The sequence below is a fragment of the Haliotis cracherodii genome, unplaced genomic scaffold (genome assembly GCF_022045235.1).
Source record: "Haliotis cracherodii isolate W230 unplaced genomic scaffold, xgHalCrac1.p SCAF_4, whole genome shotgun sequence".
Classification (NCBI taxonomy): Eukaryota; Metazoa; Mollusca; class Gastropoda; order Lepetellida; family Haliotidae; genus Haliotis; species Haliotis cracherodii.
In genome coordinates this window covers 49,999,790-50,013,338 of record NW_027266297.1, presented here as the reverse complement: position 1 = coordinate 50,013,338, position 13,549 = coordinate 49,999,790, and the positions used below count along the sequence as shown (strand labels likewise).

Below are 13,549 nucleotides of genomic sequence, written 5' to 3'. Positions count from 1 at the left end.
CCCTATAGACGAGCTTGTATAGGGGCTAAACCTTAATGCACTATAGACGAGCTTGTATGGGGGCTAATCCTTAATGAGTCTTAATTGAAGTAATGTGCGCATGCGTGTCCAGTGAGGACAGTTTTGAATTCGGAGAGAAAACGAAGTGAGAAAAAAAGCGATAAAGCTATATCGCCAAACCACAAAAAGAAATAGTAAGTTGTGTGGGACGAGTGGTCAATCGGACTAACGATCTGTGATATTATTTTTAAGATCGATATATAAATGACCGAAACAGAGGCCGCGATGGACTTGGGCCTGTCACAAAGTTTTGTGTCGGCGGTAATGGCTACCTCGAGTTGTGAGAGAGTGAAAGACACAAGTCCCAGAAGAAAGAGAACGCTCTCGGCAGATGATCAGGACAGTGAACATAAGAAAGTAAAGAGTGATCATGAGGTGAGAAATGACTCTGACAAAAAACATTCAGAAGATAAAAGTATGACAGACTTAGTCAACGCAATGCATTCTCTCACTGCCACTCTGACCAAGAAAATGGACACATTCGAGAAACATATGATCAAGAGAATGGAAGAAACAGTAAACATAAAGCTGCAGGAGGTCAGAGAAGATATGAAATGTGAAATTAAACAAATAAACGACCGAATCAGCAAGATCGACAGCAAACAGTCCACGGAAATCGACAATGTAAACAAACAGCTGAACGACATGAAATCAGCTGTTGGCAAAAAAGAAGAAGATCTCATCAAACTGAACCTTATCTTCCGGAATGTTATAGAGTCTGAAGGTGAGAATGTGAAAAATAAGGTAAATAGTGTTCTCAAAGATGGTATGAGATTAAAAGATGTGGACATAGTACATGCTGAGAGAAAGTCGAACAGGGGGGAGTCACGCTACCCCGGTGTTATTGTAGCCACATGTTGCTCAATGGAGGACAAGTCACTGATCCTGCAATCCAAATCAAAGCTACAACACCCCAGAAATTTTAAAGACATTTTTATTATGAATGACAAGACTCGTCAACAAAGACTACATGAAGCCAACCTGAAAACGATCGCCATCGCGATTGGAAATGACAAGGTGAGAGTAAGAGGTGCCCGCCTGCAAGTGAACCGATCTAATCGAGACAATATTGACAGCAATCGACACCGAAATACATGGCCCCAGTCTGAAATTGACAACTGCGGTGATAACAGGGCACGTGCAGAGGACGGAGCATGGGAGTCAGTCAAGGGGAACCGGCGTGGATGTGACATACGAGACGAAGAGAGAAACACTCGGGGTACATCAGGCTATGGACAACATAGAAGAGGATGGAGGAGATAGGTCCGATGCGGATTTTGGAATGTGGCGGGATGGTCTTGTGACGGTGAGAGTGACAATCATGTAATACGCAGTGAATCAACACTATGTTGTGACCTTGATATTGTGGGCGTGGCAGAAACGCACTTGTATGCAGACAAGAAACTGTGTCTAGATAACTACGTGTGGTACGGCCATAACCGTACTGCCCTACACGTACGTGCGAAGCACGGCTCAGGGGGTGTTGGTTTTTTTATTAGACAGTCTTTGTATAATATGTATAATATAACCGTTGTAGACAACAACCATGAAGGGATTTTATGGTTGCAACTGTGTGATAAGCATTATTGTGATACTAAATATTTCATATGTGTGTGTTACTTACCCCCTGAACATTCCACCAGAAATATATGTGTTGCTGACTTTTTGGACACTTTGCTATCGCAAATACTTGAGTATCAAACAATTGGAAAACTGTTATATATTTGTGGAGATCTGAATAGTAGATGCGGCGATCAGACTGATTTTATTGAAGGAATAGACAATATCCTAGACAGAAATGTGGTGGATTTCACATGCAATGCATACGGGCGGCGCCTTGTAGATTTTTTGATTGACTCTAATTGTTGTATTCTCAATGGGAGAAACGCTGTTTTGAATGATTTTACATATGTATCATCTAGAGGTCAGTCAGTGGTTGACTACTGTATTGTGCCATATGAATATCTTCCTAATTTTCAGAATTTTGAGGTTATTAGATCAGATGTATTAGCGTGTAATGCAGATATTGTCGGTAAGGTAGACGGGCATCTAATCACCAAGTTAGACCACTCGTTGTTGCGATGGACATGTGATATTGAACATATTCATGAGGATTTGGACATTCGTGATAAAGGTGTCAGAGTGACTAAATACAGTACGTCAGATATACCACGTGACTTTATGTCATCACCGGAATGTTTAACGACTTTAGATGACATTATCCAGCGCTTGGAGAACTCACATGTGACACAATGTGATATCGACGCAGCCTCAGACAGTTTGATTAGCTTGGTTAAAGAAGAAATGAGATGTAAGCTGAAAAGTAGGTCCTATATGCTGAACTCCAAGACTTCTAATAAACGACGGAGAAGCAAGAAGCCATGGTGGTCCGATTCACTGACGACTTTTTGGAACGAGATGTGTGAAGCCGAAAAGAAATGGTGTAAATGCAGGACTAAGTCAGATAAACAATTTCTGAAACACTGCTTTGTGACTTTACGTAAGAAGTTTGATAAAAGTGTACAACAGGCTAAACGTGCATATGTGAAAGAGACCGTGAACAGTCTAGATGAATTATGTACGGCTCGTGATAGTGAGTTCTGGAGACAGATAGGACGTGTAGGTGTAGGGTCGGAGAGGCACAAGACAATACCGATGGCAGTAGTTATGGAGGATGGGAATGTGGGTGTGGGCAAGGACATAGTGTTGGAAAGGTGGAAAAATGTCTTTAGCGGTTTACTAAATGGAGACAGTGACACGAAGTTAGCTTCTAGGAGAGACGGTGAGAGCGCCAATGACCATGTTCTATTCAACTACAGCATAAGTCTTTTTGAAGTAAAGACTGCTATCCATAAGGCTCATACAGGAAAAGCAACGGGTATTGACGAAATCCCCGTCGAGGTGCTGAAGTCTGATGCTATCGCTAAAACGCTCCACTATATTTTTAATAATTGTTTTAATACAGGAAAGATTCCTCAAATATGGTCGAAAGGCATAATTAGTCCCATTCTCAACCCTGGACCCTAGAGACCCCCTCTCATACAGGGGTATCACCCTGACTACGTCCATTTATAAACTGTATTGTAGTATCCTTAACAGAAGACTACAACTGTGGGCAGAAGCTAACGATGTACTCCATGATTCACAGAACGGATTCAGACAAAAAAGATCTACTATCGATCACGTCCAAACGCTAACAGCAATTGTAGAAAACAGAAAAGTAAAAAAGAAATCTACATTTGTTGCATTCATAGATTTTAAGAAAGCGTACGACTGTGTTAATAGAAACATTTTATGGGATAAACTTTCTCACCATGGTATTGGAGGCAAAATGTTGCCTGCCTTGCAATCATTATACAAGGGTGTTAAATGCAGTGTTCGAGTGAATGGTTTCTTTACTTCCTGGTTCACGGTAAACCGTGGCTTAAAACAGGGGTGTTTGTTATCTCCCTTGCTTTTTAACTTGTTCATAAATGATTTATTACATACTCTCAACAGTCTTAATATTGGTGTAACTGTAGACAATTTTAATATTGCAGCATTAGCATATGCAGATGATTTAGCATTGCTAGCTGAGAATGAAGCTGATCTCAGTCTACTGTTAGATGTTTTACATACTTGGTGTTGCACAAATAAGATCGAGATCAATAAGGAAAAGTCTAAAATTGTCCATTTTAGAAATCCGTCTGTCATACAGACGACGCATGTTTTTAATGTCGGAAATATGATTTTAGACATTGCTGCTAAGTATAATTATCTTGGCCTACTGTTCACAGACCACTTAGATTTTACTGCAATGGCACGTGCAGCAGCGAAGTCTGCTAATAGGGCTTTGGGTCTGTTGATATCCAAAGTTAAGACAATAGGCGGTATGCATTTCCAAACATATTCCAAATTGTACGATAGTATGGTGTGGTCTGTTCTTGACTACGGGGCGGCTATCTGGGGTAATTACGATGTGTCAGCAATAAATGCTGTACACCATAGGGCCATTAGATTTTATTTGGGACTCGGCAAATACGCCCCTAACGTCGCTATAAATGGGGACATGGGATGGATACCGCCTGTTGTCAGACAGTGGAAAAGTGTAGCAAGACAATGGTGTCGCCTTAAGAATATGTCTAGTAGGTTAAACAAACATGTGTTTAACTGGGCTGATAGATACGCTGTAAATGGTTGTAAAAATTGGAATGGTAGGATAAGAAAGAAGTTTAATAATATGGATTTAGGACATCTATTAAACGCTACAGGTTTTATTGATAAATTTTCTGTTTGTACACAGGTGGAACAATGGTGTAAAAATGAATATGTTACCCGTTGGAGCGATATGTTAAGAAAGGAAGAGGGGCGAAATGGGCTTAATAAATTGAGAATGTATCGATGTTACAAACAAGTATATGGGACAGAATACTATGTTTCAAATAAGATGCCCAAAAACTATAGATCGGCACTAGCCAAGTTTAGATGTGGTGTGGCTCCTATTCGAGTGGAAACCGGTCGATACGAAGGTGTACCTGTCAATAATAGAAGATGTTTTCACTGTAATGACAGCGTAGAAGACGAGGTCCATGTTTTGTTTCACTGCGCATTATATGATGATATCAGGGCAACTCTTTTTAATGAATGTATTGCTAAGTCTTATAATGTTTTAGATATGCCTGATGTCGACAAACTTTGTTTTATTTTCAGTGACTCCAGTGTGTGTTTTATACTTGCCAAAGTCTGCTTTTTAATTCTTAATCGTAGAAAACATCTTTTATATGGATAACTTTTTACTATATCATCTTTATATCATTTATGTATAAATTCTGTGATAATTCGTCTCTCACAATTCTATTGAATGGTTCTGTACATTTTATCTATGTCAAGTTGTATAAAGCTGTTTTATGTATGTACAGGAGTGAGACGTTAATAAACTATTGTCTGTCTGTCTGTCTGTTATTCTAATATACCCCGGTAGGTGATGACAGATATACTTAAATAAATATCCTTTGTCTGGGAGATGGAATCTTGATACCTTAGGCTAGCATTTATCTAAAAGCTTCAAATCAATTGTTTTATTGAAAAGTATGTCTAGAAGATGTGATCCCATTACCTTAGGCTAGCAACTATCTAAAAAGCTATAACTGAAACTACTGATATTTTATATATGCATTTTACCTGATGATAATTATTACTTGCTAAACTATAATTATATGAAATGATTTATAAATATTACACCATGATAACTCATAAAAGCACTTGATGTAGATATAATTATTATAAGATAACTTAGTATAAATGTTGTACCATGATATTACTCACATCCCCTCAACCAGAAGTGGCATAAATGTTATGCTTTCAAGAATGAAAGGAATCTTGAGAGTTTTGTTTTCTGAACATTGTCATTCACATTTACAACCTAATGAGAAACATGTACTTTGACAATTAGCTGTGCATATGAAACTACATAGTTTTAAAAAAAGCTTCGTTCCCTTCACAGCTGTAATAGGCTAACTGATCATCATGGAGGGACTGACTGCACAATGTAGGACATTGTGCTAGGTCTGTACCTGCCTTGATAGAAACTACAGAAAAAAGGTAAAAAGTAGAGGTATAATGACTTACCTACACATTCTCGTCTTTCAAAGAAATATTATCTTAGAAACTTCAGCCACTTGTCCTTCAACAGCAAGGACCAGACGACCATTTTGATCAAGTTGTAAAGGGAGGATAACTCTTACTGTTGCTTTGTCTTGCAAATATTAATGTCAATGATGACAGAGCTTGAGATAACAAGTTCAGTTCTCCATTAGTAACGGGTTTATTAGATATATGTTATCTGTCTTAAGCTGGTAATTTTGAAACCTTTCTAAATATTTCAATCATATTAAATAATATCATTTAGATTCCATATGGTCTCCCCAGAAATATGAGGACATTTTGCTGGCAAAACGGTTATGAAAGCTTCAACGTTTTTATGTCAATAAGCTACCAGGAATGGTTCAATGAGTTTCCCAGTTATTTTAATACTGACCAGGAAGGAGATTTTGTCATACCTGGTATTACATATGTATTTTTTCCTTTAAAACAATGAGAAAAAGAACATGGTGGTGGGTGAATCAAAGGAACATTAAAGAAATCTTTTTTGAACAAGAGAAATTAGTTTCTTTTATTTTTTAAGTTAGACTTCTAAGATGAAGCACAAACTTTCTCACATCCTGCATCTGCTATGCCTGGAAGCAGTTACATGTACCTCCACCATTAATATAAGAAAATAGTTGCTTTTATCATCTTGTACACAATAATCAAATGGAGTGATTTTGAATAATTGTAACCACTAAAATCTAACATGATAATGATAGTAATATTTACAAAAAAATGACTTTGGGACTTGAGAATACAAACAAAAATACACACATCAGTTGCCAAAGGGCTGTGAGGTGTTGGGGCTTAGAAATCCCTTGAATAGAACAAATTGCCATTGGCGCACTTTGCAGAACGGAGTAAAAATACAAAACACAAGAAGTGCAGATGATTTTGCTCTTATTAAATGTTTGTCAATTAAACACATAGTTGCATGCCAGAGATATAATTCTCTATGGTGTTTATCCCAGTTCTGGTCGCTACAGACGTCGAAGGCCGGGCATTGTCATGTTGAAAGGTAATGCCTCGGCCATGACGATGCAAAAAACGGTAGAACAACAGGGCCGATCAGTGGAGAGAGTGTCAGGCAGATTTGGAATAAATCTTTGGTAGTAGCTCAGAATACCAAGATTAGCTCTCAATTCCTTCACATTTTCAGGGACATTAGCTTCCTGAATTGCAGCAATCTTTTACTGTACTGGATGCAAATCTTCGCTGTCCAGTCTATAGCCAAGATATTCAACTTCATCAGCCATAAAGACACACTTATTTCTTCTCAAACGTAATCCTGCTTTTGACAATCGATTAAGTACTTCATCCAGAATACAAAGCTGCTCACTGTCGTAGATTCCAGAGTTTATGATATCGTCGAGATAGCCTGCTGAGTAATCGAGTCCCTGTAGAATAATTTCAATCATCCATTGAAAGATAGCAGGTGCCGAAGATACTCCAAATGGCAATCTTGTGTACTTAAAGAGTCCTTTGTGATTGTAAATCATGACATACTTTCGCGATTCTTCATCCAAGACTAACTGTTGATACCCATGACTCATGTCAAGTTTCGTGAACCTTTGTCCTTCAGATAGCTTCGTGCACAAATCCAATGTCGGAATTGGATATTGCTCAAATTTTGAAAACTAATTCACTGTCAGTTTAAAATCTCCACAAATCCTGACAGAAGAATCAGGTTTAAGGACTGGCACAATGGGACACGCCCACTCAGAATGCTTGACTGGCTCAATAATGCCTTCACTCAACAAGCACTCAAGTTCAACTTCTATCTTCTGACGTAATGCATATGGCACAGATCTAGGTTTGAAAAACTTCTGATGTGAGCTTTGAAACACTTAAGTGTTCCAAGACGTTCCCCCCAAACAGTCGAGTGTCGTTTAAGAACATCATGAAGTGTCAAATCTGTAGATTTCATCAGGTTCACTGAAACATCCCTCAGGTCAAAGTTTAAAGGTTGTACCCATGTGCGACCAAGAAGATTGGAACCATGAACCTTGGCTAGGGAAATCGGTAAGGAGTAAGATATCTCCTGGTGAGATACTTCCACAGTAGTAACAAATCAAATCAACTGCCTGTCCTGCATAACTTCCCCAAGGGGTACTTGTGATATGTACAACATTGATGACCGAAGACCAATACTTTGAGTCATCTGGCCAGTTGGCCTTGGTAAAATTCCACCTTGATGTAGGTGGAACATCAGATGGATTATTTGCTGTTAATATTGTAGAAAATGGTCGCTTCCACACAAGTCATCGTGGACTGACCACGTAAATTCGTTTAAGAGATTTGAATCTGTTAGTGACAGATCTAAAGCGGAATAAGTTCCAGTAGCAGGATGTAAATAGGTAGTTGATCCATCATTGAAAATGCACAAACTGTTATCAGAAATAAAATCTTCAAGAATTTTCCCCTTAGGATGAACGTTAACACTTCCCCACAATGGGTTATGTCCGTTCAAGTCACCCATGATCATGCAGGGCTTAGGGAGCTGATCATATAAGGATTGAAGATCCGATCTCTGAAGCACAGAGGAGGGAGAAATATACAGGGAACACAGAGTAAAGGTTATGTGTAAAGTTAGTCTGACTGCAGTAGACATTGATGAATAATTAAAACAAATGTTCAGAATTAACAAGTCAAGTGGGGTTTTTATATGAAGCAGAGACAGTATATACTAACTGGATTCAACATTTGACCTAATAAGAAATAGCTTTAAACGTGTTCATAAACCTGCAGGTGCAATGTACATCATGTTACTGCCCAGTACATGTGGTGCACGTGGTCTTCTGGTGACATTCGTGTAGATGCGTGAAGTTCAGTTTAAACAAACTATACTGAGTCAAATTAAAAACTTCACATTTTTAAAAGTAATCCCATATATGATATACAACGGACAAATGTATCAGAGAAGGTAATTTCTAATCATTAATGTCCAAAGAAGGATTTTAATAACGGTGGTAACCATAATTTGTTCCAAGCACCTACGGTATTCGGTAATAACATCAACAGTTTAAATCATAAGTCCCAAGCATGAGAATCAGATGGCACACAAGTTCAGTAGCGTGTATGGCCACCATGTGCGTTGACAACTGCCACACAAGGCCTCCGCATGGACCTTGTGATGCTCGTGAACACATGATTGGGAAGACGACGCCATTGTTCCTGCAAAATGGTGCCATGATCTTTCAAATTCTGTGGTTGGCTCTGGAGAGTGCGCAGACTTCTGCAAAGAGCATCCCAGACGTGTTCGATGGGATTGAGGTCGGGAGACCTTGACGGCCAGTCCATGACGTTGACTCCCGCATTCTGAAGGAAACTCCTTGTCAAAATTGCTGTGTGGGGTCTGGCATTATCGTGCTGGAAGATCAAACCGGGTCCATGTGCTGCCATAAAAGGCAGAAGTTCTGTTGCCAGTACCTGGTCGCGGTAAGCAGCAGCGTTGAGGTTGCCACGGATGACAAGAAGCCTGGAACGTGCATTGCCACAGAAAGCACCCCACAACATGACACTTCCGCCTCGAAATCTGTCAACTTCCTGTACACAACACTGGGCGTACCGTTCATGGCGGCGCCTCCACAGCCTCGCCCTACCATCAGCAAATCGAAGATTAAATCGGGATTTATCACTGAAGACGACCTGATTCCAATTCCTCTTGAGTCCATCGTAAGTGTCGCTGTGCCCACAATTGACGTTGACGTCTGTGTAATATGGCCGTCATGCTTTAAGGTGAGCAGTTCTCAGACTGTTTGTGCACTCAGTCTACCCCTAAACTGTTCATTTCTGGTTGATGTAGCCGTCAAAAATCGGTTACGGAGGTGACGTAAGACAATCTGACGATCCTCTGCATGTGACGTCACACGTGGTCGACCTGGCCGAGGGCGATCAGCAGTGGTACCCGTTTGCTGTAGACGCGTCTGTAAATCATAAACAGTCCATCTACTCCAACCAATCGTCCTTGCGACCTCAGCTACGGACGTTCCCGTCTGCAACATGTCGATGGCACGTTCACGTTGCACATTTGAAAGGCGTGGCATGACAAATGGCCGTAAAGACTTTTTGTTAATGACTGCTAATAAGTATGGTTGTAAACACGTGCAGTATTATGGCCACGTGACCAGTTGCACGTGAAAAACCACTTTTGCCACTATAGTGCTGTGCACATGATTTTGATCGATTCACCTGCAAAAAAACGGGTGTTATCTCTAGACAATACGTGGCCATTACTGTTTAAATACACAATAAGGGCCCACAATGATAACTGGTCAAACTGTTAAAATTTTAGGATTGTGAAGTTTTTAATTTGGTTCAATATACAAAATAGGATATATGTATATAGGAATAGTTTCATGTGAGTTTTCGTTTCATGTAAATACCAAAGTCACCCCTATTTCTTCTTACTTTGATGGTAAAGAGTATTTTAAACATAAATAAGTACAATGTAACAAATGTCATATTTGGGATAAAACTTTCTCTGTGAAGTGCAAAACCTAGTCATTTTTGGAGTTGAGTCCCATCTGGGACAAAAATGGAAGTTTGACAAATGGTACTCACAAGCTTCATGTAACAAGTGTACAACTTCGCAGTATGTTTGCTACTTTTTAAACCCAGTAATGATCAAGTTTAACATTTTACCTATCATATTATTCTCAAAAAGCTTTGAGGAACCATTTTACATGTCTGCGTTAGATTTTGGGGAAGTTATTGAGGCATATAATATCTCCAATTAATAATCTGAAGCGGCAGTCAAACAGTTTTGAACATTATTTGTAGTGGCGAACATATTGTAAATTTCCTCCAGCTGTAAATCCACTTTTCAATTTTTCACTGAAAGAGCAAGTTAAACATAATAGTACTAAAACACGAGTCTGCCTTTCAAAACCTGAACCGTATTAGTTTTCTTTCTGCCATCCCCTTACTGTAATCCTATAGCCCTAAAACATGAAGCATGTCTAAAATTTTCCAAAAGCTTAATCTCTCATCTCAGTGTGGTTCTTTTTCAATATATTGGAGTTATTGGTTTCTATCAAAATTATATATTTTCAGAGACTAAGCATTAGTCTACTAACAAACCTAAGTATGAGCCTAACCCAAAACTACCATCATTAGTAATGGTTAATGAATTGCCCAATTGGGCTTATACCCGATATATACTCTTCAAAAAAAGAAACTTGACACTGACTTTCAAAATGTAATATAATGCGATTGTTTCAAAATAGGACACAGAAACCATAATTGAAACACTGTTTGAAGATCAATGTACACAATGTTCAAAACATTAATCGTGTCACCTAGACAGACACACGTACACGATACAGTTAATGTCACAGGGGTACAGAACATGTCAGTATCGGTTGTGCCCACCACGTGCATCAATCACCGCTTGACACCGACGACCCATAGATGCAATCAAGTTGTCAATAACACGCTGTTGGATGTGCTGCCATTCATGCTGAAGTGCATCAAGAAGCGCCGGAAGTGTTTGGGGCGGTGGATTCCTTTTGCGAAAGCGTCGATCCAACTCGTCCCACAGATGCTCAATCGGGGACAAATCTGGTGACCGCGCTGGCCAAGGTAATGTCTGGATGTTGTTGTGGTGTAAGAAGTCCTGACAAACACGTGCAATATGCGGTCGAGCGTTGTCCTGCTGGACGTAAGGAAGAACGTAAGGCTGTAGGATCAAGTCTCTGTAACGCACACCTGTCAATGCACCTGCCACATGCACGAGAGGCGTCCTACCACCGTGATGAATTCCGGCCCATACCATGACACTCCCGCCGCCAAATGGGACAACCTGCTGCACACAGTTGGGGGCGTAACGTTCACCCCGACGTCTGTAGACACATGCGCGCCCATCAGCACGTGTGAGTAGGAAACGGGACTAGCTAGTAAACAGTACATTTCGCCACCTTGCACGTGCCCATCTAATCCTCTGTTGGCACCAAAGCAGACGGTCCGCCAGATGACGTGGGGTCAATACATGACGCCGAACAGGTCTTCGTGCAAAGTATCCAGCCTCCCTCAGTCTGTTGCGTACCGTTTGATCTGATATTCTGCGTACCCCAGGGATCTGTGTGGTTGTAGACGTGGCAGTGGTAGTGCGGTCTCGGAGGTGTATCGATCTTGTGCTTGGGTTGTCACCCTTGGTTTTCCTGACCTTGGTCTGTCGTCAACTCTATTGGTGTTGTTGAATCGGGTCCTCAGTGCGGAGATTGTCTGTCTGGATACGCCAAAGTGCCTGACTACTTCTTGCTGAGTTGCTCCAGCGTGTAATCTCCAAATGGCGTTGTTCCGTTGAGCTGCATTCAGTCTTGGCATTCTGTCACCGCCTCTACTGCCGTTATAAGGACTGTATGAACAGCCGTTGATGTGAATTTTTATACCCATTCAGCAGGGGGGGGGGGGGGGGGGGGGGGGGCTGCATGCCTAAATACAGGATCCTGTGCTGCACTTTTTTTACAGGCGGTTGCGTTTGGATTAAGCTGTAAAATTGATCCCCAGATGCTACGTTTATGTGCTTTGCATGTGTTTTCGCGAATTATTGACACATCATCTTTCTGTTTGACTTATTTGGTTCTCATTTAATGTAATTATTTTAGATATTTGGCAATAAGTGGTTTTACATGTCAAGTTTCTTTTTTTGAAGAGTATATATAAATGCTTACCATATTGAACATAATTCAAATAATGGTTAAGGGATGACAGTTTCCAGTGAATAGACACTTTATTAGTTGTTACCTCCAAACCTTTTTTTTCAGAGTTGATTTGGTCACTGTAGTTTCACTGTTTTGTCTTGGTGTGTTATGTTTCAATCCTTGAGTGTCAAGCTGGCCCATGCCATCAGTGCCCCAAAGTAAACAAACTTGGACCAGCTTGCCCATGCCTGCTTCAATGGAGTAGGGAAGCTACTGATAAGATCATGGCTAAAGAGTATCAGATTCAGTGAGAGGGGGATGCTGACAGGGTGAGTTTGGGCTTGTGCCACTAAGTGTGTAATGTAGTAGGGGTTTGGGTAGTAAGGGTCACTTTTAGCTGAAGGCTGAGTGCTAACATGAAATAGCGAGTTCTCAAACAAGTCTTCCACACTAGCACTGTTCTCACATGGGCCACAAGAGTTCACATCACTCACTACAGCATTCACTTTCTGTCTTCCCTTGAATTTAGCCTTTGAATTCTTTTTGGGGGGAATTGAGTCTTCTGACCTCCAGACTCTCACAATATGGCCACGTTTTCCACACTAATATGACACACATGTGGAGCATGGGTAGTTTTTCCACATCTATACTCACAAGCAAAAGAAACGCAAGTCGAGTAAGCAGTATACATGTTATTTATTTTCAACAGTAAAGACAAGAAATACTAATGGGCAAGATTGACTGAATACAGTTTAATGGATTAAAAGGCAGATGACATAATTGGGTTTTTTCAAATGTTAAGGGCTTACACAGTTTCGGGTCAATACCCAAAATGTCAGTCAATACCTGGAGTAACCACCATTAGCATTGATCACTGCCACACATCTCCTGTACATTGTGTGGATGAGACGATTTGTGAAGGCCCTAGGGATCCTCCTGCACACATCCAGGGCAGCTGTGCGTAGTTCATCGGCAGTTGTAGGGACTGGGCGCACATTGTCCAGACGCCTTTGAACCTCATCCCACAAGTGTTTGATGGGGTTCAGATCAGGGCTGAGGGCTGGCCACGGTAGAACACGGATGTTGTGTTGTTGCAGAAAGGCCATGGTAGCTCTGGCAACATGGGGACGAGCGTTGTCCTGCTGGAAAATGTGTTGTTGATGTTGGGCAAAAAATTGAACAACGTGGGGTCTGATCACTTGGTCGATATACCGCTGAGC

General features: G+C 40.6%; 1 protein-coding gene across 1 annotated transcript; it reads left to right on the top strand.

Annotated features, from left to right (window-relative positions):
• Positions 1 to 285: 285 nt before the first annotated feature.
• LOC139479461 (uncharacterized protein MCAP_0864-like) lies at positions 286 to 1,323 on the top strand. The gene has a single exon (XM_071262308.1). It carries the CDS (start codon positions 286 to 288, stop codon positions 1,321 to 1,323), a length of 1,038 nt encoding a protein of 345 aa, XP_071118409.1.
• The last annotated feature ends 12,226 nt before the right edge of the window (positions 1,324 to 13,549 follow it).

Coding starts and splice junctions, on each gene's coding strand:
- LOC139479461 (XM_071262308.1), top strand. CDS start 286: ATGGACTTGGGCCTGTCACAAAGTTTTGTGTCGGCGGTAATGGCTACC.